This window comes from Harpia harpyja, chromosome 15, assembly GCF_026419915.1.
Source record: "Harpia harpyja isolate bHarHar1 chromosome 15, bHarHar1 primary haplotype, whole genome shotgun sequence".
NCBI lineage: Eukaryota > Metazoa > Chordata > Aves > Accipitriformes > Accipitridae > Harpia > Harpia harpyja.
The window spans coordinates 7,088,313-7,111,435 of NC_068954.1; the positions used below are offsets into that span (position 1 = coordinate 7,088,313).

Genomic DNA, 23,123 nt, shown 5'->3' on the forward strand with positions numbered 1-23,123 from the left:
GGTAGCTAAGGTGCCACCTTTTAATTCAGCTCTACCTGGTACTGTATTGAGTGCAAGTCATTTAACCTTTCCAGATGGGTTTTGTTGGCTGTGTCTAATTGTGCTTGGCTTAATTCCTACTTGTTACCAGTGTGAGATGCAAGGCTGGCTATATCAAAACAGAACAGTAAATAATACCTATCTTTAGGCTAAAATTGGAGACCTACCTTGTGGCTGAGGACTGACTGAAGTTGTGGTAGCAGACAAAATGACATTATCACAGGAAACCCTATAAGCTCATGACAAACACATTGCAGGACTGTGGAAAAAATTAGTGACCAAAGCTCTTCCAAAGCAGCCTTGTGAGTAAAAGGTGTGTTAGGAATTGCTCTTCTGTTATGATAAACTACTTGCTGTAAATTGCTGGCTGTTGCAGGTGAGCCAATACTAAGAGAGGCAACAGTGAACATGGCAGAAAGTTCAGCAGACAGCTCTCACCCCTTACAATGGGTGCAGCCTGTAAAGAAAAGATTATTACTTGCTCATTGAGCTTTTCAGCTGTGCAAGATACTATCAGTAGTGTCGCCTTTGATTTATGAAGGGTAATACATTAACTTGACCAGATTTTGATCATGGGTTTGTTTGGTTTGGTTTTTTTTTTTTTTTTGGTCTTTAAAGTCTCGATCTATTAAGTACAGAAGAGCAGAAGATGCCTTCTCCATGAGGAGGAAAGATACAAACTACGCGGGTGTGATTCATCTGTGTGGACTCCTGGCAAAGGTGGCAATCTGGCAGTTCTGTGGGTGTGTTTTGTAACTTGTTTTGTCATTTTGCAGTGCAATACCTTTATTGTCATCTGCGGGTTCCTCAATGTTAATCCAGTTGGGCAAGAAAAGAAGCAGGCTGATGCCCAAGGTTATTTCTTCATGGGAAAACTGAATGAATCGGAGCACTCAAGCAACGCTGGGTAAGACCGTAAGAGTGGGACTGGGGCACAATGGCAGCAGATGAATGGTTAGACACTCGCCTGTGGTATCCTGAGGATCTCTGGCTGCATTAATTTTGCTTACAGTAGAACCCAGACTTCTAAAAACAGTGAGTACTATCGCAAAACAACGTTCTTCCAGAACTGCTTGAAAAATATCAGTGGTCTGTGAAATTGGTTCATTCGTAATCTAAAATGCACTTAATTGCTTAGGCTGTATTTACTTTGCACTTATTTTCTCAGTTTTATATTCTCCTTACATCTGTGGAAACAATTAGATATCTTAGTTATCCTCTGAGCTTTTTGCTTGTAGCTTTGTTACTGGTCTCTAATCACAGTGTTGTTACTTTTAAGAAAATCTGAAATTTTCTTATAGCTAAAGTTACTGTAAAGATCACTCTCAGAACTTGCTTTACTTAAATTCATATTTTCCAAGTGTGGTCCCTTTAAAAATACAAATAATATGATTCTGTATAGTTAAGACCTTTAATTTTTATCTTTGGATGACCATGTTGAAGACTCTAAAGTCTCCTGCTGCAGCCTTTTTAACTTGCTAGGTAGCAATGGCAAGTGATCACATTAGGGTGGCTTATTGAGTTTTAAGCCAGCCATGTAGCATTCAAGCCCTAAAAATAATAGATTAGTTTCTGTAAAAACAGATTTAATATTTTTTAAATAATGTTAAATACAAACAGTGCGAGTTTGCAGTGTTTGGGAAAATATATTTGTCCAGCTAATTATGGCAAGCCCAGTGTAAATTTTTTTTTTTTTTCCTACAGTATGTGCTTGTAATTTTTGTGCAGGATACTTTTCCCCAGAAACTTAACTATAGTTTGTCTTCTGGAGTAGTGGAGAGGGGAAAGCTGTGACCCCAGGTGATGGAGAACCCTTCGGCCAGAGCAGTCTGGGGCTGTAGTTCCCTCGGTTGTCGCTGCTTGGGCTGAGCCCTCTGGTAGCTGTGAGCATGGGGGGGCCAGGCTGCCTTGCAATGCATCCTGCCAGAAATTAAAAGCACGAAAGCGCTTGGGGTAGTGGAAGGGAGGGATAGTTTCGTGGGGTTTTACAAAACACTTTGATTTTAAGCCAACAGAAGTCACAGAGTAGGGGCTTTGAATTTAACGTTATGATACATTAACCGACATATGGATTACTTTTTAAATACATGGTCAGTTCACCCTTTTTTTTACTGTTTTAAGAGGCTTTTTCCTCTCTTGTAACCACTGTCTAGCCACTCATTCCTCACTCTTTCCCTCCTTTTGAGGGCTTTGCCCCCGCTGGGGTGCTGTGACCAAATGAAATGAGCTGGAGAAGGAGGATCAGCAGCTGGTGACAATCTCCGGAGTTGGGTGGGAGATACCTGAGGGTATGGAATTGCCTTCTTACTAGAAAGTCCCTTCCATCTGAGAAGGTTTTGACAACTCAGCTGCTCACGTGCCTGTACCCTGATGGAGCAGAAACATCTGGAAGAGAGGAGTAACGTGTTTACGGTTTCTTAAAAAAGGAGGCAAAGTTAGTAGCCTAGTGCCTTGCAAATGTGAATTAATCCCAGCAAGGATGGGTGCATGAAGGGGCAAGGTGTTCTTCATCCAGGGGATGATTTTCAAAAAGTGTCCAGTTTTCAGTTGGGGTGTCTTGGATTAACAGCTCAGTTGCTCTTTATGGACCTTTCTCCAAAAAAAAAAAAAAAAAAAAAAAAAGAGCATTGCCTGAGTTTGGACCAGATCACTGTCTGATACCCTGCATTTACAGTGTGTTCCTATTAATGGAAGTAGATAGTTTATGATTAGTTATACATCATCCTTTATCTAGATAAAGTACCATAATTGGATGCTGTGGAGGGAGAGGAGTAGCTGTATATGCTTTCCCATGGCCTTATGTCGGTATATCCATATTTTTTCCCTAAAGTGATGGTGACTTGCTGCTGTATTACCTGTTTTGCTCTAAGTTTCTATTGCTGCATAGTAGTTACCTTGGCACATTCTTGCAGTGGTGAGACTGGGTGGTTTCCACGATGAGTCAAGCAGTGCAACTGAGCAAGATCAGTGTTTTGCTGGTAACATGGGCCAGTATCTTGGTGAGCCTCAGATACCTGGAGCTGTCCCAGATTTCTGCCTCACTTAAAGGTAACAGCCCTAGGTGGAGTTACATCAGTGATTAAATACAAAATGAATATGAATTAATTAATGATGAAACATGATGTGCTCAAGGATTCCCAGCTGTGAAATGGAATTAGGGCTAGGAGCATAGAGTAAACATTTAATGATTTCAGAAATCGGAAAAGAATTCAATACAGCCCTTTGCCTCAAATCTGTAGGTGTTTCCCATCCACCTCCTGTTCTTCGGCAATATTGATCTGAGTCTTTTGGTTCACTTATCTATTTTATTTCCTTAGAAGAGCTAATAGTTGCTAGCTTTAAACCCAGAAAATGCTTTTATTAATACCAGTTGAATTCAGAGACTGGCACAAGGTTCTCCTTTAGAGCTAGCTTAGAAATTCAGTGCATCGATCTAGCTCTTCCCTTTGTGATCTTTTTGTAATTAAGTAATAAACCTGCAGATATCAAAATACAGTAAGGTGAACAAATGTCACAGATGAAGGGGGCAGCCACCTGTGTGCCTGGTCCTTTGATGCCATCAGATTGTGAGAGCTTGGAGTTTCTTGGATAGAAAAACACATCTCTGCTCCGTCAGTGCAGGACCCCTTCTGTTTCAGCATCCTCTGTCCTGATCAGTACGTATCGGGGAAATTTGAGTGTCTTCTATCAAAGCACGGTGATTTGACCAGCCTTCTCCTGTGTGCATCTTCTGAAAACCAGCCATCATCCTGCTTTTGTCACCTTGCATCCATTGTATGGATTTTTTTTTTTTTTTTTTTTTTTTAGTACATGGCTTAATCTACTTATACATCCAGTGATAGAAGATCGGTGTCTCAATTTTGTTGAATCTACAGGAGCTGGGTTTTTTTGTTAGACATGTATGGCATCTAATAATCAGATGTGATAGAATGCATCATTTTTTTCCTCATTCCCTTTACTGGATTGTTTTCCTCCAGTAAATATGCCTGTAACAAGTTGCATCCCAGGATATTAAGCTTTTACCAAGGACCACGGGAATCTTCATGGGGGGAGCAGAGGCCTGAATACTTCTGCAAAGCAAATAACACTTCAGTCTGGTCCTTGATTCTCAGATTTGGATATCTGAGCCCCAAGGGCCTGAGTTTCCTACCTCACACGGCAGGTCTCATCAGGAACTGCCCAAGGAGGCAGAGTAGCAGTGTTGAACCCAGTGGAGGTGAGGCTGTCTTAAATCCCTTCAAAAGGGAACCACAGACTGAACTGCTTTAATAAGCTCTCCACCTTGCAGTTTACAGTAAATTATTAATGCAGTAACTTCCAGTGTTGGACAGATTATTTTTTTTAAATTTTTTTATTTTTAAGAAAAGGTTCATAAATAATTCTCATTAAAAAAACTTAAAAAATATCTGAAAATTACCTTGCAAGCCCAGAAAGGACAGTCTTTGGGATGGGTTTAGCTGCTCTCTTACGAACTGGACTATGTTCACAGGTGAAAACAGATGCATCTAAACTTCTTTAACGTCTCTTTCTTGCAGGAGGAAAGCAGTAAATGGGAGGCGATGGATGTGAGGGTAGCCCACTGTCTCCTCCTTTGGGCTGTGCAATTCCTGGCCGCACCGCGCGCTGCTCTCGGGGTGAGTTTCACTACACCAGGTTGCTGAAATCCCCGTCCCACTTGACCTTGAACACTTGCAGGCATGGGGCATCCACAACTTCTCTGGGCAACCTGTCCCAGTGCCTCACCACTCTCATTATAAAAAAATTTCTTCCTCATCTGATCTAAATCTACCCTCTTTCAGTTTAAAACCATTGCCCCTTGTCCTGTCACTACAGGAGAAAATACTCTGAAGTTTTCAGTACGTTCAGTAGGCCAAGCAACCTCCAACGCAACCCTTGGAGCGTTAGAAATCTGCTATTCAGCCTGCTCTACCCAGCAGTAACAGTGCAATTTCCAGGGCATTGCGTAGCCAAGCTTTTTTTCCAGACTGGCAGGGTTTGGCTGGTTGTAGGTGATAGACCATTTGACCAAGCAGCGATGGAAGCTGTTCTGGATTGTGCCTGGCCGTACGACACGCAGTCCCAGCAAGTGGTCCTGCCTGCGGGAGCCCGGTATGCCTACCTTGGGGTCGCTTCCCAGTTGGGAGAGGAACAAAGCAGCCATTGGTATTTGTACAACTGTACATTTATCTTACGGCAAAAGTCATATAGATCGTGTATCCTCATCAGTAAGTCACATATTCTCATCAACATGAGAAATACTGGAGAGCTTAAGCCTAATACAGGCTTTTTGACTGAGGAATAACTGCTGGAGGCGTGTGTGATCCTGTCCACTAGCTCAGTATGTCATTTCAGTAGAAGGGTACAACTGAAGGCTTAATATAGAGGCACTGTTAGTAGAGAGTTCTCAGTTGGTCCGTACAAGCAAGGGGCCATGAGCTTTGCATTCTGGACCTTGAAAGGACTATTTTGCCCTTGAAATCACCTTTCTGGTTTGTGCCAAGGAGTCTTATTTATTTTAACATTCAATCTACATTACACTTCTTATTTTTCAGGTTGTCGCTAAGGAATCAAAGACTGGTAATCGGCAAGGTACAGTGAATAGCTATGTATCTTTGTTAATTCTTTGTGAGATATTACCAGTTATCGATACTTTACACCCTGATACTCACCTCTTGGACCATGGTATGCTGTCTTACACCTTATAACAATATCTGCTTGATCTGTTTTTCAGATGGCTGTATAAATCTCATTCCCTGCAAAGATAACGGAGCTATTTGTATTCAGCCTTGTTCTCCCTCCTTCCACGGGGAGACAAGCTTTGTCTGTGAAGACAGAAAGTGGCAAATGTTCACAGATGCCTGTGCAAGCCTGGATGTTCAGTCCCTTTTTCAGGTGAGGTAACTGTTATGCATCTACTTTAGCCTATGCTCATAATTTCTAGCAAAGACAGCCCCTCCCTCCATACGCTTTCAGTCTTGAGCAAAGGGAAGAAGATGAGATCCTAAAACACAGATTACTTTGATAACAGGCTTTGACTTCATCATAAATGAAGTGATAGGAAATAAATTTGGGAAATTCCTGTGTAGAAACAAAATTCAGAAATGAAGTTGCCTTGTTCACTTGGCTAACGTTCCTCATGTGAATCTAAACTGAGACAATGATACACTAGGATGAACCTGGGAAAAGAGCAACACCAATATCTGTAATAATCAGATGATTCACGGTAAATTCTCCCCAACTACAAAATAAAGAACTTTATTCAAGTCACTTTAAGAATAAGGCACTGCATTTAGTTCTTGCCCCTTCCTTCATGCGTGTTGTACGAGCAAGACATTCTTCTCAGGTGAGCTTTGGTCCCTGGTTTCAGGCCATCCAGCACATTCATTGCACACCCCTGCACTGTACCTCTTGCCTGATTGTAGCTGTAGCTTCATTTTCATTCTCTCCATTAATTTTCTCAAATTTATTTTTCTCCCTCCAGAAGATTTCTGAACGTGATCTCCTTCCAAGCTCTGGAGGACATGTTAGTGTTGCTGGAGGACACCTTCCTTTTGTAGGGGAAGGAAAGCCAGTGCATGGGAGGCCTGGAGATGGAGCAAAATATTTTGGTGCTGATGACCATGGGAATAGTAACTGCCAAGCTGATTTTTCATGCATCATCCCAGATATCCTGTCTTCACCAGCCGTTCCAGGAAACATTGCTGATATAGTGGAATTGCTAAAGAAGATTTCCCTGCTGTTATCAGAGAATGTCAATAGAAAAAAAATGCAGGTATTTACTTTTATGGGCTTCAGGACATGTTTCTGAGCTTACCAGAGCATCCATACAGTGTTTTGTCCTTATAGCCACTATCCAATGAAGTGGTGGCTGCTAGTCACGAGGAGATCACCCAGAAAGAGTTTTTAGAGAGGGCCATATTTTGTTGTCAGAGAAACTGTTTGACCTATTCATGTATGGTGAAAATACTCTGTGGAATTCACTTTAAAAGCAAAATTGTTTTCAGGAACTGCTGTTACAGAGATGGGAGAGCAGTACAAGGAAGAATTCATTTTTGAAGTATGGCACCGTAGGGAAGGCAGCCTTGGAGATGCTGACCCGTCATGTGTTGTCATGTGTTGCACAATGAAAACTGACATCTTTCCCTGATGACCTCAGAAGTCAGAGAGGTGGGGGAAGACATATAGGGAGGGTGATGTAAAGCAGATGTGCATGGCAGGTCAGCATCTGGAATAAACTTAGGTGTCCTGATTTTTGCTTTATACTTGCTTCTCTAATCATCTCTTGAGCTATGATGTGAAGAGGATAGGACAATTCTGGTAGTGACCATGCCAATGAGATGTTTGGGTTTAACTGGGATGGATCATGGGAACCTGTTCGTTGTCAAAGAAGAATATTCCCTTTATAGAAATCGCTCTTGAATTAAATGAGCCTTTCTGGAGGCTCTGTCAGTGGAATAACAGCTGGTTTCTTTTAACATAAAAAATAACTTTATTTTTTTCTTGTTTGTTTCAGAGTTACAGCAGGATAGCAAACCATATTCTGAACAGCTCCATCATTTCCAACTGGGCTTTTGTAAAGGACAGAAACGCCAGTTCAATATTACTGGACTCAGTGAATTTATTTGCAGGGAAACTTCTTCTAAGGAATGGGTCGGAAAGTGTACAGGAGCACTTCATCTCTATAAAAGGCTACAGCGTACATAAAAATACTTCAGGAAAGAGCTTTGATTTTTCTATGGAGTTCAATAACACAGGAGATATCACTGGGCGTGTGGTCATTCCAGAAGAAGAGCTTTTGAAGTTACCCAAGACTTCCAAAGCCATCAGCATTGCACTTCCAACACTTGGAGCCATTCTAGAAACCAACCGGTTGGACCCTGGTTTTGTGAATGGAATGGTGTTATCGGTGTCTCTGCCAGAAGAGCTTCAGCATATTTTGCTCATCTTCGAAAAGGTGAATAAAGTGGAGAATGTCAAGTCTCAGTGTGTTGGGTGGCACTCTACTGAAAGGAGATGGGATAACAGGGCATGCAAAATGAAGTCTGACAACATCAGCAGCGTTGTTTGCATCTGCAAGCATCACCGTCGGACATGCAAATCCTTCTCCATTTTGATGTCCCCCACCATGCTACGAAATGCAGTGCTGGATTATATTACACGTGTAGGGTTAGGCCTTTCCATTTTCAGCTTGGTTCTCTGCCTTGTCATCGAGACTGTTGTCTGGCATCACGTTACAAAAACTGAAATAACCTACATGCGCCATTTTTGTTTGGTCAACATTGCTACATCGCTTCTCATTGCAGATGTTTTGTTCATCTTCGCGGCTATTGTGCACAATACAGCCCTAAACTACCAGTTGTGTGTAGCAGCCACTTTTTTCCTTCACTTTTTCTATCTTGCCATGTTTTTTTGGATGTTTACCCTGGGCCTCTTGATTCTCTATGGATTATTATTAATTTTTTTTAAGATAACGAGATCTGTATTCATAGCTACAGCATTCTCTATTGGATATGGATGTCCCTTGGTCATATCTATCCTCACTGTTGCTATTACTGAACCAAAAAATGGGTATTTAAGGAGTGGAGCCTGCTGGCTCAATTGGCATGAAACGAAAGCCCTTTTGGCCTTTGTTGTACCTGCTCTGGGCATCATCGTTGTGAATGTGGTGGTGGTGGTGGTGGTCGTGGTGAAGACTGGGAGATCCTCTGTTGGAGAAGGCTGCAAGTCACAAGATTTGAGCAACATGATCCGAATTAGCAAAAACGTTGTCCTTCTGACACCTCTTCTGGGTCTCACCTGGGGATTTGGATTAGCAACAATTGTCGACAGCCGCTCTCTGGCATTCCATGTTACGTTTGCGCTGCTGAACGCCTTCCAGGTAAGCTCAGTGAGACTGGGAATAGCATGTGCTCAGACTTTGCTGAACTTGGGAAAAGGCAGCAAACCTAAGAGGGTCTGGCAGCTTGAGCTGTGCATGAAAAACAGGATCTAGGCTTTCCCTTCAGCCTAACTATCTTACACAGTGCGTGCACTAGGCATCCTGCATTGACATAGTAGATGCAGATGGGTAATGGAACAAACTAGTTGGTGTAAAGTGTGATGAAGAATTAAGATGACAAATTTATGTTAAAGTAGACTGCTTAATGTCCAGTAATTGCAAAGATGTCTCATCCTTATCGCTTAACAAATACACAGGAAATTCTCCCTTGCCATTGAAGATGGTTTTATTTAACTCATCAGTATAAACTTGCAATGATACCTGACGTACTGTTGTATAGCCAGTCTGCCTTAGCTCTTCTTGGCTAATGCTGCTACTAAGTGGGTTGAGAAAGTCCTGGTATGTACCCATCAGTCCAGTTCGTAATGAGAATTAGCATGGGTTATATATCCATTCTTGACATTCCCAGAGAGTCCGTGTGACCTGGGTGGATAAACTCATTTTGCATATTGCTGTTATCTGAGTCATAGATGATGAGATCTGTTACACTGACAAAGACATTATTTTTTCTATCCTTAAGGAAACGACATCTAGAAGCATTTCAGAAACGTCATGTGGTTATGCTGGTTTTGTTAATTTTTTTTGCAATTTTTTAGGGGTTCTTCATCCTGTTGTTTGGAACACTGCTGGACAGAAAGGTACTCGGGTCACTTCAGCACTCGTTCTAAATTATATAAACATTTTCTACACTTTGAGAAACTCTTCCCTTTAATTTTTTTTTTTTTTTTTTAATTTACAGACAAGAGAAGCCTTAAGGATGAACTGCATTTCATCAAAGTGGAAGTGTAGTCCAGCAAAGGTAAAGTTTGGGGTTTGTTTTTTTTTTTTTTTTCCCCTCCCTTAATGGCTTAATTTAAAATTTATACCAACTTACACACCTTCTTATTTGTATATGGAGAGAATGGAACTATGCACTAAATCTTACCTAGTTTAAAGTTTTTCTAAGGCAGGTGCTTGCTGAAGGAAATACAGGTATCTCAAAAGAATGTTCAGGTTGTTAAGCTTCTAAATATTAGCAGTGGCAATCCGTAGATTTTTATGAACCCTACATAACCTACTGCTGTTACAAAATTAAAAATGGTATTTTAATCTAATCTCTTCACCTGTAGATATCAAAGCCCTCTAGGTAGAGAATGCCTATGACTTTTTTTCTATCTGTAAAATATATCTACTTTAAGGTTACTGACGAAGTAAGGAACAGAATTAAGAGTCCAAAATCCCAATATAATGACCTATTTGCCACCTTCACAAAAATATGGATCTGTACGACAGCAGGGCTGCTCTAGGATGTCAGAGGATTGTTCCGCTACCAGCTGAATGTCAGCTCAGCATGGAAACCTTTTGGAGCCCAGCCAGTACATTTGGTGCTAATCAATGTTGTGTACTCATAAGAGCTTGAGGTTTTTTAAATATCAGGGCAATTCATTAAAAGGAAATGTTTAAACCGTAAGGAAACAACTGTGTTTCAGCAGCTTCCTAGGAAAACATAGGCAGAATTGATGTGTTGACATCATTGAGTTAGTGTTTCCTACCTCTGCTGGAAAACTTTTATCTGCTGTTTGTTAGATTTCTTTTGGTACTGAGGCTTTAATGGTTTCAGGCTGTATTTGTAAAAGGGAATCCCCTTTAGCTGTCTCACAAGAATCGTCTGCAGTGCTCCTGCTATCCGCCAAAAGAAACTGTGTCAGTTCAGTTTGGACTTTGGAACAATAAAGATATTTCCTTACTTTTCTCCGGTTTATTTACTAATCAGTCCTGATTCTAGTATTGAAAGCTGCAGAGTGTCTTTTAGCGACAGTGTGTCCAAATGTCCTTGGTTTCTGAGGAAAAAATAGAGGGGTTAAGGAAACTGTACCTCCTTTCTGTTGTCAGCGTTGCCTGGTGTGCTTCGGGTCATTTGGTGCAAGAGAGGCTGCGTGTTTGTACAACTTCTGATTCCTCTGCATCCCTCCTCTCCAGTTTGGTCTTCAGTTGCATCCAGCACTGATATTATGTGCCAAGTTTAAATGCAGTGCAGAAGGTCCTCTCTTAAAACAAAACAACCACAGAAAAACCATCCAAAAAACCCCAAACAAACCCCCTCCCACAACAAAACATAACCCAAAACAAAGCCCCAAAATGAAAAACAAATAACAAGACCCAACCCCAAAACATGTGCTAAAATTAACTATTTCCTACCTAAGAGAGGGGAAAAAAAGAGAAGGGAAGTGTTTGAGATTGCTCCATATTTAATAAACAGAGGTTACAATTCCTGCTTTTACAGATCCAGGATCCAAATAACAGTGAAGATGTGAAACATCTTAACAGGCTGTAGGTCAGGATTGAAAGTTAAAATTCTTTCAAGTCACTACCAATATAATATTCTGGAAGCAACAGGTGGAAATATCACTAATCTCATGACTCAGCAACATTTACTATAAAAGTATTAAGTGATCTCACTGGGCAAAACTTGATGTGGAAACTATGGCTGCATGTGCCCAAGAACTTGGGTCAATGTCACTCACCTGGGTGGAAGAGACCACATGTAGGTGTTTACCATTGTGTTAACAGAAGGGGAAAATGTTAGTCATCCACTTTTGTAAACGGGTGTAAATATGGAACTTGACTCATGAGAGCTGGAAAAGTTTGTCACACCTGAAATGATTGTTAAAAAAACAAACAAACAAAAAACCCAAAAAAACTTGTTTTACAGAGCTTCAGAATGGGACTGTGTATCTGGGCTTTTAATAGTGAGTATGTAAAACATCTAGAAGGGTTATGCAGACTTTTGCTTCAGGTCTCCTATTTTCTTGTGACTCCTAAGAGCCTTTCTTCTGGGTCAGATTTTAAGACGATCATCTTGTGGCGTTTCTCGCAGGACTCTGAGGCACCTCCTGTTTGAAATGGAACCTCCACCTACATGGACGATTACATCTAACCTGACCTGCTGATGTGTTTTCTCCTAGTCCTAGCAGTGGACAGTTGTCTTCAGTGGATCTGACCAGTGAGAGGAAAAGGAGCACTTCTTACACAGAAATCCTGGTTTGAGATGAACCAAAGTGGCTGACCAGCTCGGAGCGTGGACAGCGCTGTCTTGGAGCATGACCGTGGGAAGCATCGTGAAAACCAGAAGAGAAAAGGCCCTGAACCTGCTGTCAGGAGCAGGAAACCATCAGTGTTGGTGCAACCCTTGGAGGAAACGCGCTGATATATGAAGGTTGTTTCTTATGTTTGTGAAAACTGCTGTGAGGAGAGTTTGTCCTCGTTTGCCATTTCAGTGCTTCAGTTTCTTTTTTTTTTTTTATGTCAGTGCAATAAGGAGCTGTACAGCATGTGGAGCTGTTCTAAAATTATTTAATTTTTAATGTGATATACAAATGTTGAGTGTTATCTAGCTGGTTTTGGCTGTCTCTGATCAAAAGTGATTCTATTAGGTGGCACTGTATTCATCATTTCCATTTGTCATCCCTGACTGATGGACAACGTAACTATTTCTGCATTACAGCTGTTCTCTCCATCTCAGTACTTGTGTGTCAGAGAAATTGTACAAAGCCCTTTTTTGGTCTGTCAGGACAGAATTTTCATTCTTTTTCCAATCCTGCAAGATGATGATAGAGATAAACAAGAAAGAGCACTCTGCAAATAATTAGTTTCCCTCTTTAGATGTGGGAAAGCAAGCTTTGAATGTGCTTCAGAGTTGAATCAAGTGGATGGAGATCTCCTGTGTCCTGTGCAATGTGCTAACAAAGGAAACGGTTTGTCCATGTGTGATGGTGTATCTGGTTTCATTAGAAAATCAGTCCTTGGTCTGAGAAACCCTTTCTAATGAAAGCTTTGATAGAAACATTATTGTCTCTTGTCAGGACAAATTGATGCTTTCAAATGGCAATAAAGTTGAAATTTTGTCATCGTTTCTAGTAAGTGGTCCTTATCCTCCTCTACCAAAAAAAGCAGATAAATGCCCTTTAATATTAGCCGGTATTACTCAAGTCAGGAATCACTCATCCCCCTGTGGCTTTACGTACATTTGAAATACAGAAGATTTAATTGAAATAGTGCTGTTTAATGTCATCAACACCCCTTTACTGAAGGAGAAAAATGCCCTGGCAAATGAACTGAGGGATGTGGGGCATCTGACAGGTACTATGGAAAAACTCACAGCCAGATGTCTCGTGGGGGGAGAAGCTGGGGCTCTGGAGGGGGTGATCTGGAGGGCAGAGCTCTGCCCTGGGCCATGAGACAGTCCTTGTCCCCAGGACTCTGTTGCATCCTTGCATTTTCCTCTCCTATCTTCTTTCCTCATAGACTGTAGTCTTGTTACAGGAGACTATCCCTGCTCCTTTCATACAGCACATTTGCATGTTGGAGAGCTTTGATCAGGTAAAGATAAAATTGGGCTTATGCTGCTGTAACATAAATTTAAAAAGACCATTTGCCCAAAGTCTGCTTCTTGGTGTCAAGCAGCATCTTCTGTGCTTTAGCTTCTTTCTCTCCTTGAAGCGCTTAGAGGTTTTTTTCTTTCCTTCCCTTCTGTTTCCTCCCCTTAAGCCCAGGATTTTTCAGCTTCTGCTGCCCAGCCAGCAAGAAGGCTGGAGGGGCACAACAAGTTGGGAGGGGACACAGCGAGGACAGCTGACCCAAACTGGCCAATGGGGTATTCCATACCATGTGACGTCATGCCCAGTATGTAAACTGGGGGGAGTGGGGCTGGGGGAATCACTGCTCGGGAACTAACTGGGCATCGGTTGGCGAGTGGTGAGCAATTGCATTGTGCACCACTTGTATATTCCAATCCTTTTATTATTATTATTGTTATTATGATCATTATTAGTTTCTTTCTTTCTCTTCTATTAAACTGTTCTTATCTCAACCCACGAGTTTTACTTTTTTTCCCCGATTCTCTCCTCTGTCCCACTGGGTGAGGGGGGGAAGCGAGTGAGCAGCTACGTGGTGCTTAGCTGCTGCCTGGGGTTAAACCACGACAACACTAGAACAAGTTCCTGGGCAGAACATTGATTTACCTCAAATACCTCAAGTTTTATGTTGCCTTTCCAGAGCCAGGCAATTTCCCCCCCTCTATTTCTATCTAGCACAGGCATCTCCTTCACAGTTGGTGGATCAAAAGAGAAGAAGATGCCAAACCAGCAGAGTCTTGGCAGGCTGTTAACAAGGCTGCTGGGTTGCCCCATAAAATGTGCTTACGGTAGATGCTGGCCTGCACCACGAGGCTTGGCACTGCTAGCTCCAGGCACGCTTCCAGCCGGCTGTTCACGGCTCCAAGAACCGGTGGGTGTTTGACCTGTGGTCCTTCGCAAAGGCGTTGCGTGGCTCTGGGTCCGGCTCGCTGGTTTGCCTTGCTGGGAAGTGTCGCGGTGCCCTGTGGTCAGTCTGCTTGGCTTTAGGTGTTAACGGTACACGTTGCTAGGCAAGCAGGGTTTGTAGGGTAATATCCCTCCCGTTTAAACCTGATTTCAGGGTTATGGGGGGAAAGCACGGTTTGGGGCATCCAGCACTTTCACCTCCAGCCCCAAAGTGAAGATGCACCTAAAATCTCTAGTGGGTGTGCTCCTGGGAGAGAGCCCTGTGGGAGCACTGCCTCCTTCTCTGGCTCCAGTTTCAGTGTTTTTGTTTAGGCTGGTAGTACTATGATAATATATTGTTAGCACATCTGTGAATGCGATCGGGTCAAAATTATAAACCCAACAGTATTCCCTCAGGTCAGATGTCCTATGGGCAAGGTGATGCTGATGACTTAGTTTACAATTTCTAACATCATCTGCACTATAAACCAGATTTTTTTTGTTTTCATTCTCCCGAGGGGGACATAATCAATATCGAATGCCATTGGACTTGTATATAATTTTAACTTTTCTGTTATCTTTTGATGTAATCAAATCTTTCCATGGTTTTGCTCTGAACACTGTAGAGATGTTTTTCTTGAACGGCTTCCATCTGGGCGTAACAGAGAAACCTTTCTAATGGTGTGAAGTTTGTAAACTTGCTTACGTGCAGCCTGTGTTTCAGGTCACATTTAGTTGGATACCGTGTTCCTTCAGGCCCTTAAGGTTCCCGTTGTACCTGAAACCCAGCCCGACTTTAGTGATACCTTGAGGCTAATTCAAGCTTTGGAAAAAGGTGCATGCCTCTTCTGATTTTACAAAAATAGTTCATCTGTCACTGCAGCCACGTTCTAAGGTTGTTCTTTTTCACAATTGGAAAAAGTCATCTTAGGTCAATTTATTTACTTAACTGTAGCCAGTAAATGGAATTGTGCTTCTATTTGCTCAGCAGTGCTAAACTTGAAAAGCCCAGTGCTCTCTTGCTTGCTTAAGCATCAGTGTTTAATTATAGCTCTTCAACCCACATGAAAGATGTACTTGTACCCTTTGGGTACTTTTGTTTCAGGTTGAGAGCAGTAATAAATCATCTGATTGGGCTGTTTGAAGATTAAGTGTTGAACAACAGATTGATTAGAAAAATCATTCCGACCCTTGGGGAGTACAAGTCCAGTTTTATAGTTTACTACTCATTCATGCTGCAGCGTCTCTGGTCAGGGAACAGGCAGACTATTACAATTACTGGGCTATTGGAAGTTCAAGCTATATTTAGCTTGAATTTGTCCGGCTTTAAATACCCTGCCTTAAGAAGGGTAAGTTAGTGAGTTTTCTTTTCTTTGGTGTTGCTAAACCAGGCTTTCAGTAAACACTAATTATTGGGATCTGTACAGTGGTGTGAAAGCAGTTCTCCAGCCTGTGAAACACTCCCTTCTGGCCTTAATGCTCGATAGCTATTCCAGCATTGTTATCAGCAGCCAAATGTGAATTTCTAGTATTATAGGTGGCCATCCCCAGGCAGAGCTCTCTGCTTTGGCTGGCTCTCCGATGGCAATTATAAGGGAAAGGAAGGTGGGGTAATAGCATCAGTATACTTGCATTGGTGCCAACCTTTTTAATAAACCCTGCTGTTCATTAGTAGTATCTTTGGCCCCCATCCCTGCTCACAGAGTGTTTTTCTTCCAGAAATGCTCCATTGACGTCAGTAGTTAATCCTGACTTGTTGTGGTACAAGAGAGCAGAACTGGAGTTGGGGTACCACTCACCTGTTTAAATCAACGTCAGATCCATCACACTGCTGTGTGTGTCTCTGAGCGATTGCTATTTCCACAGTAAAGGATTAATTTTTTCTGGGTAATGACACTTACTCGTGCAATGTTTTTTTCTGTCATGGCGTAGCTGAAAATCTCCTACATTGCCAGGATAGTTGGCTTGGGAGCTCTGGGACAGCCTGGATTTCTTGCTTAGCTTCTGCATTATTACAAAATGTTATCTTAATCTCTGCTTGCTGTAGAGAGCCCAAGGTATTCATCTAGCCAGCTGGAGAGGTACAGCAGAAATCCTCTTGTTATCTTATGTACTGCAAGTTTAGGAGCTGCTGGGCATAGCAAGAATAGGGCAGTAGAATAGAGGATTTTGACCTTTTTATCAATAAGCTGTAAAGCCACTAGAGTACAATGTGCGTCAGGATCTGCCAAAAGATCTATTGAAGACAAGACTTGAAGGCTGACTTTGAAGTGTGCTGATTAGCAGTAAAATTCCCACTGACTTTAAAACGAACTGCCAAGCCGTAAGTGTCTTGAAAATGTCTGCTTTTGGGAAAAGGTTCACTGATCCATTTTTTTTTTAAGCTTTTATTTTTTAGGCCAGAAGAAACTGTTGAGATTAACCAGAGCCTTCTCCTCTCAGATGTGATCAAACCACCCTTCAACCTTCTTTTGGGCAAGCTAGATAAACTGACCTGTCTTTTTTCTTTCAGAAGAGGAGTTGTAGTATTGAATTTGTATTGATTTCCATTTTTGCTAGCAGACAGAAGAATAAATTTAGTACACAAATGCATCCTTCAGGTTACAAGCTGTGTTAAACTAATAGGAATTAGGGTCTTCTTCCTGTAATGAATGTGTGTGGAAACCCACAAGAAGAAAGGAGAGTTGAGACAAAATTTTTGGTTACTGAGACTGAAGCTGCAAATACAGGAATAAAATTAATAAAAATTAGTGGTTGACATCTGAAACAGATACAAAACAACTCAATCGCAATGTTGGCAAAGAAAAAAGCTACAAATCTTCAGGTTTTTTGACTAGCTCATGGGAGATTTTGTGCTTCAGCAACCACCCCTTGAAAACCCCATATGGGACCTGTTGCGATAGCCAGGCTGTAGCTGGACGCGGGGTTTTGGCCATCAGGCTGTCCCAAGAGCTTTGTCCCAAGGCGTTTGGGATGTCTGAGCGTTCGGTGTGTGGTGATGAGGTTAGCAGATGCCTCAAACTGAAAGCAAAGGGTGATGCAGAAGGTGATGAGATGTCCAAAAGTTGCTCTCCCAGGTAATCTGGAGCTCTGCAGTTGTTTAGCAGCAGCAGCAGGCAGCCTCTGTGTAGGACACTTTACTACGGAGGGTTTAAGAGGAATAAGCATGCAAAATGGGATGCTCCTGATGAATACAGGATTCCTTTTTTCTAAAGGAATGTTTCCCTTTTTGCTGGTCACAATCCTAAATTACTTGAATTATAGAGCTGTATAATAGCTGGCATGTGTTCCTGATCACTTGAGCTACTGCAGGATTCTTAAAAATAAATGTGCTTTATGGAAATGGCACTTAGAGCCAGAGGGGAGAAAGGAGATGGGCTGAGTGAGAAACACTGTCATTGCTTCCAGCTTTTCTATGAATACTAGTTTACAGAGAGGTGAAAAAATGTGAAGGAAAGCTGTGTAATTCGAACGAGCTTGACTTTCAGCTGAAATATGCCTAAAATACAATTCTTCTGATGAAGGAATAGTCATCTCTCTCCCGACATTAGCTGAACTGCTGTCAGTCCTAATTTCTCCCAGTGTGGAAATTCTCTGGGGAACCTCAAGAAGCGAGGGGGACATTGGCCTGAATCCTCCTTTTCTAAAATCAGTACGGATCGTTGTATCCGAGAATAGCTCTAAGGCTGGCATCCTCTGTGGAGGAGATGTGTGGGGAGTCTGAGTGCATAATTTAATACTGGAGGATTTAACATGGGCACCAGCCCAGAAGCAGAAATGGTCACAGGTAGAGCTGCTGAAAACTCGGTGTCTGCTCATTAGAGAGGCAAAACCAAAAAGTTTGCCATGGGGAAGGTCCGATACTGGTTTGCAAGCCCAGTCCTGCTGCGTAGCAAACTGGTCAGGATACAGTTGTTCAGAAAGCAAGCAAAATGTTTTACTGATTGAGTGTTGGTCACATCAGGCTGAGTGTAATCAGGATTGGGACTATCCACAGCTCATACTAAGCACATTCAGAATATTAATGCTTTAATTAATTAATACTTTCAAATGTGGATCTACTTAAGTGGTGTTTTTTACAGGGACTTACATGTGATTTTTTTAACTCTGTTAAAAAAATCCATGCATGCTATTTATATTAGTGAAAGTTGTCGATAACTTGATTTTCATAAAAGTTGACCAGTCCAATTATTTACGCGGATGATTACTTATGGCATTAGGACTATAACCTTGGATGTTATTTCTTGAAGGTCTCCACACTGGTAGCTGTATTCTCTGACCTTGGTTAACTTCTCCCTTGGTAAAACGGGGTAACACAAACCTGACCCAAATACCAAATATGAATATTGAGAACACGACCTATTCTTTTGGGCTATAGAATGATAGAATCATTTAGGTTGGAAAAGTCCTCTAAGATCATCGAGTCCAAATGTGCTATGATTGCACAGAGCTCAGCATGCCGGAGTCCTGGACCATGGCTCAAGATCCTACATGATGCTACAGTATAAGTGAATAATAATAATGCTAGTGACTCCGAAGGCTTCCTCTTGAATATTTTTCATTATGGATGTGTTTATGAAATTACACTCTGAAATATGTTGGTGACAGGTAAGAGAAATATTTTCAAATATGTACCTGCTAAACAAAAGTTGTTGCCCTGTACAGTTCTAAGTAGAAGTGATGTGATTTAGTAGCATAAGATAACCTTCCACTGCAGGCAGAGAAGTAGGTGATTAACAATCACTTACCAAAATTCTTAATTCTTAATTTTGCTGATACAAAGGGAAAAGGGTATCCTACAGACATTATGTTTGGAGTCATGTGTTTCTATGAAAGAATTTCTGATAAAAATTGTATTATTTTCAACTGGTAAACTCTGGGCTTGAACTCTAGTTAGCTTGATATGATTTGACATAACTAAATCATTGTTTCCAGGAAATAAAAACAAGTCATGTGTCTCAGAGACAGATCTTATGACAATGTAAATAAAAGCAAATAGTATGAAACAAATTCTTGGATTATTTCTTTGGGGTAAACCCATGACTTCCACAATGGTTTATTACTGATTTCAGACCAAAGTTTTTTTTATTGGTGCAGTAAAGATAAGCCATACAAACAAGAAATACAGAAAACAAATGTAATGGCCTTTGCTCGGTTCTCTTACTTGTACAACAGTGCAATCATCCTAATAAGTAAATAAAACCCGAAAGTTTGAAGGAGCAACTGGGGCACATGTTGAAAATTATCTTTGCCCTGGTGTAAAGAAGTCCAAAACTTCAGTTGTCTTGCTTTTATATTGAGATCATCTTGGCATTCATTCAACACAGTTTCTGTACAGGTTAAGAAGGAAGAAAGCTTCAGTGCAACAAGATATAGGTTTGGAATATAATGACTTTCTTCTGGTCTTTGCCTGTGCTATTAAGTGAAATTGTTAGTGTAATAATTTTGCATTGTTTCAGTTGTGTGGCTTCCCTGTTGAAAGGTAACCGAAAGACACCAATTCTACCAGTTTTGAGGAAGCTTTTGCCCATGAAGTATCTCGGGCAGGGTTGGTCTGTCTGCACGATGGCCGTTCGCTTCTGAGCCAACGTGTTAGGGCTGCTTGATAAGCGACTCAGAGATACTGCTGTCAACAGACTCACTGAGTGCTGCTTTAAGTTTTTTCCCCCAAGAGTAACCCTAAATATGAAACTTTTAATGCTATCTCAGGTTGTGTACCTCTATAACATCTTTCAGGTCAAGTGTATGATTTTATTTTCTCAAGCAACTTCTCAGTGCATTAACTTTAAATTTTTTACTAAGATGTTGTAAAGATAGGAAGTGGTAGATTTATTTGTGGATGAAAGATATTTCTTTGGCTTTATAACCAGACTTAAAGGTGTGTGTATGTATGTGCGTGTATCAAAATACATTATATAGCCTTTCTATGTGCAGGAAAAAAGTAAATCTCTCCATGCAGTATCAATAGAGGCCGTGCATGGAATAAATTCTTTTGTTTGTTAACATCTTATAGGGCTTTGGATATGTAGAGCTATTAAAAGTAAACCACCAAACCAATGAAGTGAAATATCTCTGATAGGATTAAAATTTACCAATTGGTGGCCAGCAGCAGAGATGTGATGTCTGTTAGAGCATGCACGGCTGGGGCTACAGAGTAATGCGATTGTTTGTTGCCTGCACTCATCTAAGAGAAAGATGAGGAAAAACATGAATTCATTTCCTTGATCTATTTTTTTAATCATCAAAGACACAGACAGTAGCTTCTCGGAGGGGCTGAGATGAAGGCAAGAATTTTTCCCTAAAGGTTGACTGAAGGATTTTAAAAACAGAAGCCATGTGGAAGAATGGAAATATGGAAACAATATGGGGAAAAAACAAAACAAAACAAAAACCCAAAACCCAAACCAAAACCACATTTTGCTTACAAAGAAATAATAACTTTTGGTTAAACAACAGAATGTTTTAGGATTTGCTGTTTTATTAACAACAATAAAAGCAGTTCTCTGGGGGAGCAGAAGTCTCCTTCACCCCCTCTGAAATGGTTCAAGAAAAGGATTGGAAGAAACTTCATTATGAGAAAAAGTTAGTGAAAAAAAATTCTTGTGTATCCTTTGACAGCATTAAATTTGAGATTAAAAACTGACTTTGAATCCTCATTCAGTATTTTCTGTCTGTAGTGTGAACCCAATAATGGTTTTCCTTACCCTTTTGCTTGCTGCTATTGCCACTGCAGGAACTTTGTGATATACTTTCAGATAGGCTGTGGTTTTAGTTTTTCTCAGTTCTCAGCCTGTTTCTGCATGTGTGCTCAATACAGCATGAATAACCATCTCTGAAACATCTTTTCTGGCTGGGTTGTGAGCTGAGCACCTTTGGAAATGGCTGGTCTGACTCTCCATTGCATCGAGAGCACCTTGCTAACGTCGTGTAAAGCCAGAGACGAGCCAAGGGCAGGGCGAGCATCTCCGTGATAAGGGAACGGTGCCCAATTAAAAGTTTGGGCTGCTCGCATGACCTTGATAAAAGCGGGTTTTAAAAGTCAAAGTCATCTTGCTCAGCACATTCACACTTTCTTTTTCCTGACCAGACAGCCACTGAAGGTGCAAGTATAATGGAATTTGTCATTTTAATGTCATAGATTTTCGCCCTCTTTCATCGGTGTTAGCACAGACCCACGGGGAATTTGCAGTGTGAGCTGTGAGCTCTCCATCCTGTGAAGCACCTCATTTATCAACCAGAGTCATCTGCACAAAGGAAATTCAAAAGATAATTTTTTTAAACCACAAAAATACATATTTGAAGGGATAATACACACAAACACCCTAACTTGCCCTCTCTGTTGACCAGATCTTAAACAAAAATGACAGATTTTTCATCCCTGGGACCATGGGATAACCTTAAATCTTCTCTCCAGATATTAACAGTTCTGGAGAGGTATTAGAGATAGACATAGTCTCAGATCTTATCCAGGTTATTCACGTCAGTCATATAACCACTGCAAGTCTGTAAATCTGCAAGAAAAATATAGGGAATGTGTATTACCCCCAGTAAAACAATCCTCTATCTCACCGAGCCCAACTCTGCACAGGGATAGCATAGTGAAAAGCATGAATGAGATTATTAAACATAGCCCATTTTTAATAATTTATTATCATCCTCTTGTCTGTCTGTATGCAGGGTAATAATCCATGCTCACTGCTAAGCATCTCCCACACTACCTGAATGTACCAGGAATAACAGTAACAAGCACCATCCCCTTGCTCAGGATTCATAGAGATGATTTAGCAGCATCTGCAGCTCTTGCCTGTACCATTGGGCAGAAAAAAACTTCCCTTGGTGAGCTAAAAGGTGCAACCTGTCAACATTAAGCCACTTACCTTAAAATAGTGCATTTATTTCACAGTGTTTGTCAAAGAACTCACTTTGTACAAAAAAGCTGAGCTGGGGAGTTTGCAGGGTTTACAAACTTGACATCTTAAAATTGAATGATGGACCTTACATAAATATCAGTACAGATAATAATTTTTAATTTCATATATAGCATGATACTGCTGGTATGAAGTGTGTTGTACATTTAGCTGTATTTTACTGGGAGCTTTCGTAAACCTCTGATATCTGCAATTGGCTTTTTATTTTCTGTAAATATTGACCTAACTGTTTAGAGCAAGGCTGATGAGGTGAAGAACCCCAAGACGCATCTAACTCAGGAAAAAAATTCACCTGGCCTCCAACCTGCACCTTGCCATCCTCTTCCCTGGGACTCTCACATACAGGTTATTGCCTTTTCCCACATGGAAATTTGGAGGAAAGGGAGAAATTTGCAAATGGAGGAATTTGCAGCTGAGTGCTTTCCTCTGCTTTTGGCAGGGGCCCTTCTGGCCCTTCCTCAGCTGTCTGACTGATTGTGCAGCATTATATGAGCAAAATGCAATTGCCCTGGGAAAAATACATGTCTGTCTTGTCCTACTGCAGGGATGAGCCTGGTAATGCTCCAGGGCATAACTGCATTTTTCTCCCCTGAGCAGTCGTGTGCACTATGTATATCTGCTGGTACCACGGGTATGGGCCAGGTGATGGACAGGGAGAAGGAAGAGAAAGGAAGTCCTGGACCATCTGCACAAGAAGCTATATGGCTAGTACGTATGGATTTGTTAATTTTTGGTGTGGATGTTGTCTAGTATGAGTCATCAATCTTCTTTCTGTACCCCGATTGATGATTAAAATGTCAAAAAATGACAGAACAAAGAGTTTGAATAAAACTGGAACTCTATTCTGAATTTCAAGTCACCAATCTTTTGTGGAAAAAG

General features: G+C 41.2%; 1 protein-coding gene across 2 annotated transcripts; it reads left to right on the forward strand.

Moving 5' to 3' along the window:
- The first annotated feature begins 101 nt into the window (after nucleotides 1–101).
- LOC128151848 (adhesion G protein-coupled receptor F4-like) lies at nucleotides 102–13,886 on the forward strand. 2 transcript variants are annotated; one of them, XM_052809567.1, is made up of 9 exons: nucleotides 102–1,074; nucleotides 4,575–4,673; nucleotides 5,592–5,628; nucleotides 5,771–5,931; nucleotides 6,521–6,811; nucleotides 7,553–8,917; nucleotides 9,634–9,675; nucleotides 9,777–9,836; nucleotides 11,983–13,886. In XM_052809567.1, exons 2-9 carry the CDS (start codon nucleotides 4,599–4,601, stop codon nucleotides 11,986–11,988), a joined length of 2,037 nt encoding a protein of 678 aa, XP_052665527.1. In that variant the 5' UTR covers nucleotides 102–1,074; nucleotides 4,575–4,598; the 3' UTR covers nucleotides 11,989–13,886. The 2 variants fall into 2 exon arrangements, with proteins under 2 accessions (XP_052665527.1, XP_052665526.1); XM_052809566.1 differs by lacking the exon at nucleotides 11,983–13,886 and having other exon boundaries at nucleotides 9,777–9,881.
- Nucleotides 13,887–23,123: the final 9,237 nt, after the last annotated feature.

Coding starts and splice junctions, on each gene's coding strand:
- LOC128151848 (XM_052809566.1), top strand. CDS start 4,599: ATGGATGTGAGGGTAGCCCACTGTCTCCTCCTTTGGGCTGTGCAATTC. Junction 8,918..9,633: donor CGCTGCTGAACGCCTTCCAG/GTAAGCTCAGTG, acceptor GCAATTTTTTAG/GGGTTCTTCATCCTGTTGTT. Junction 9,676..9,776: donor GAACACTGCTGGACAGAAAG/GTACTCGGGTCA, acceptor TTTAATTTACAG/ACAAGAGAAGCCTTAAGGAT.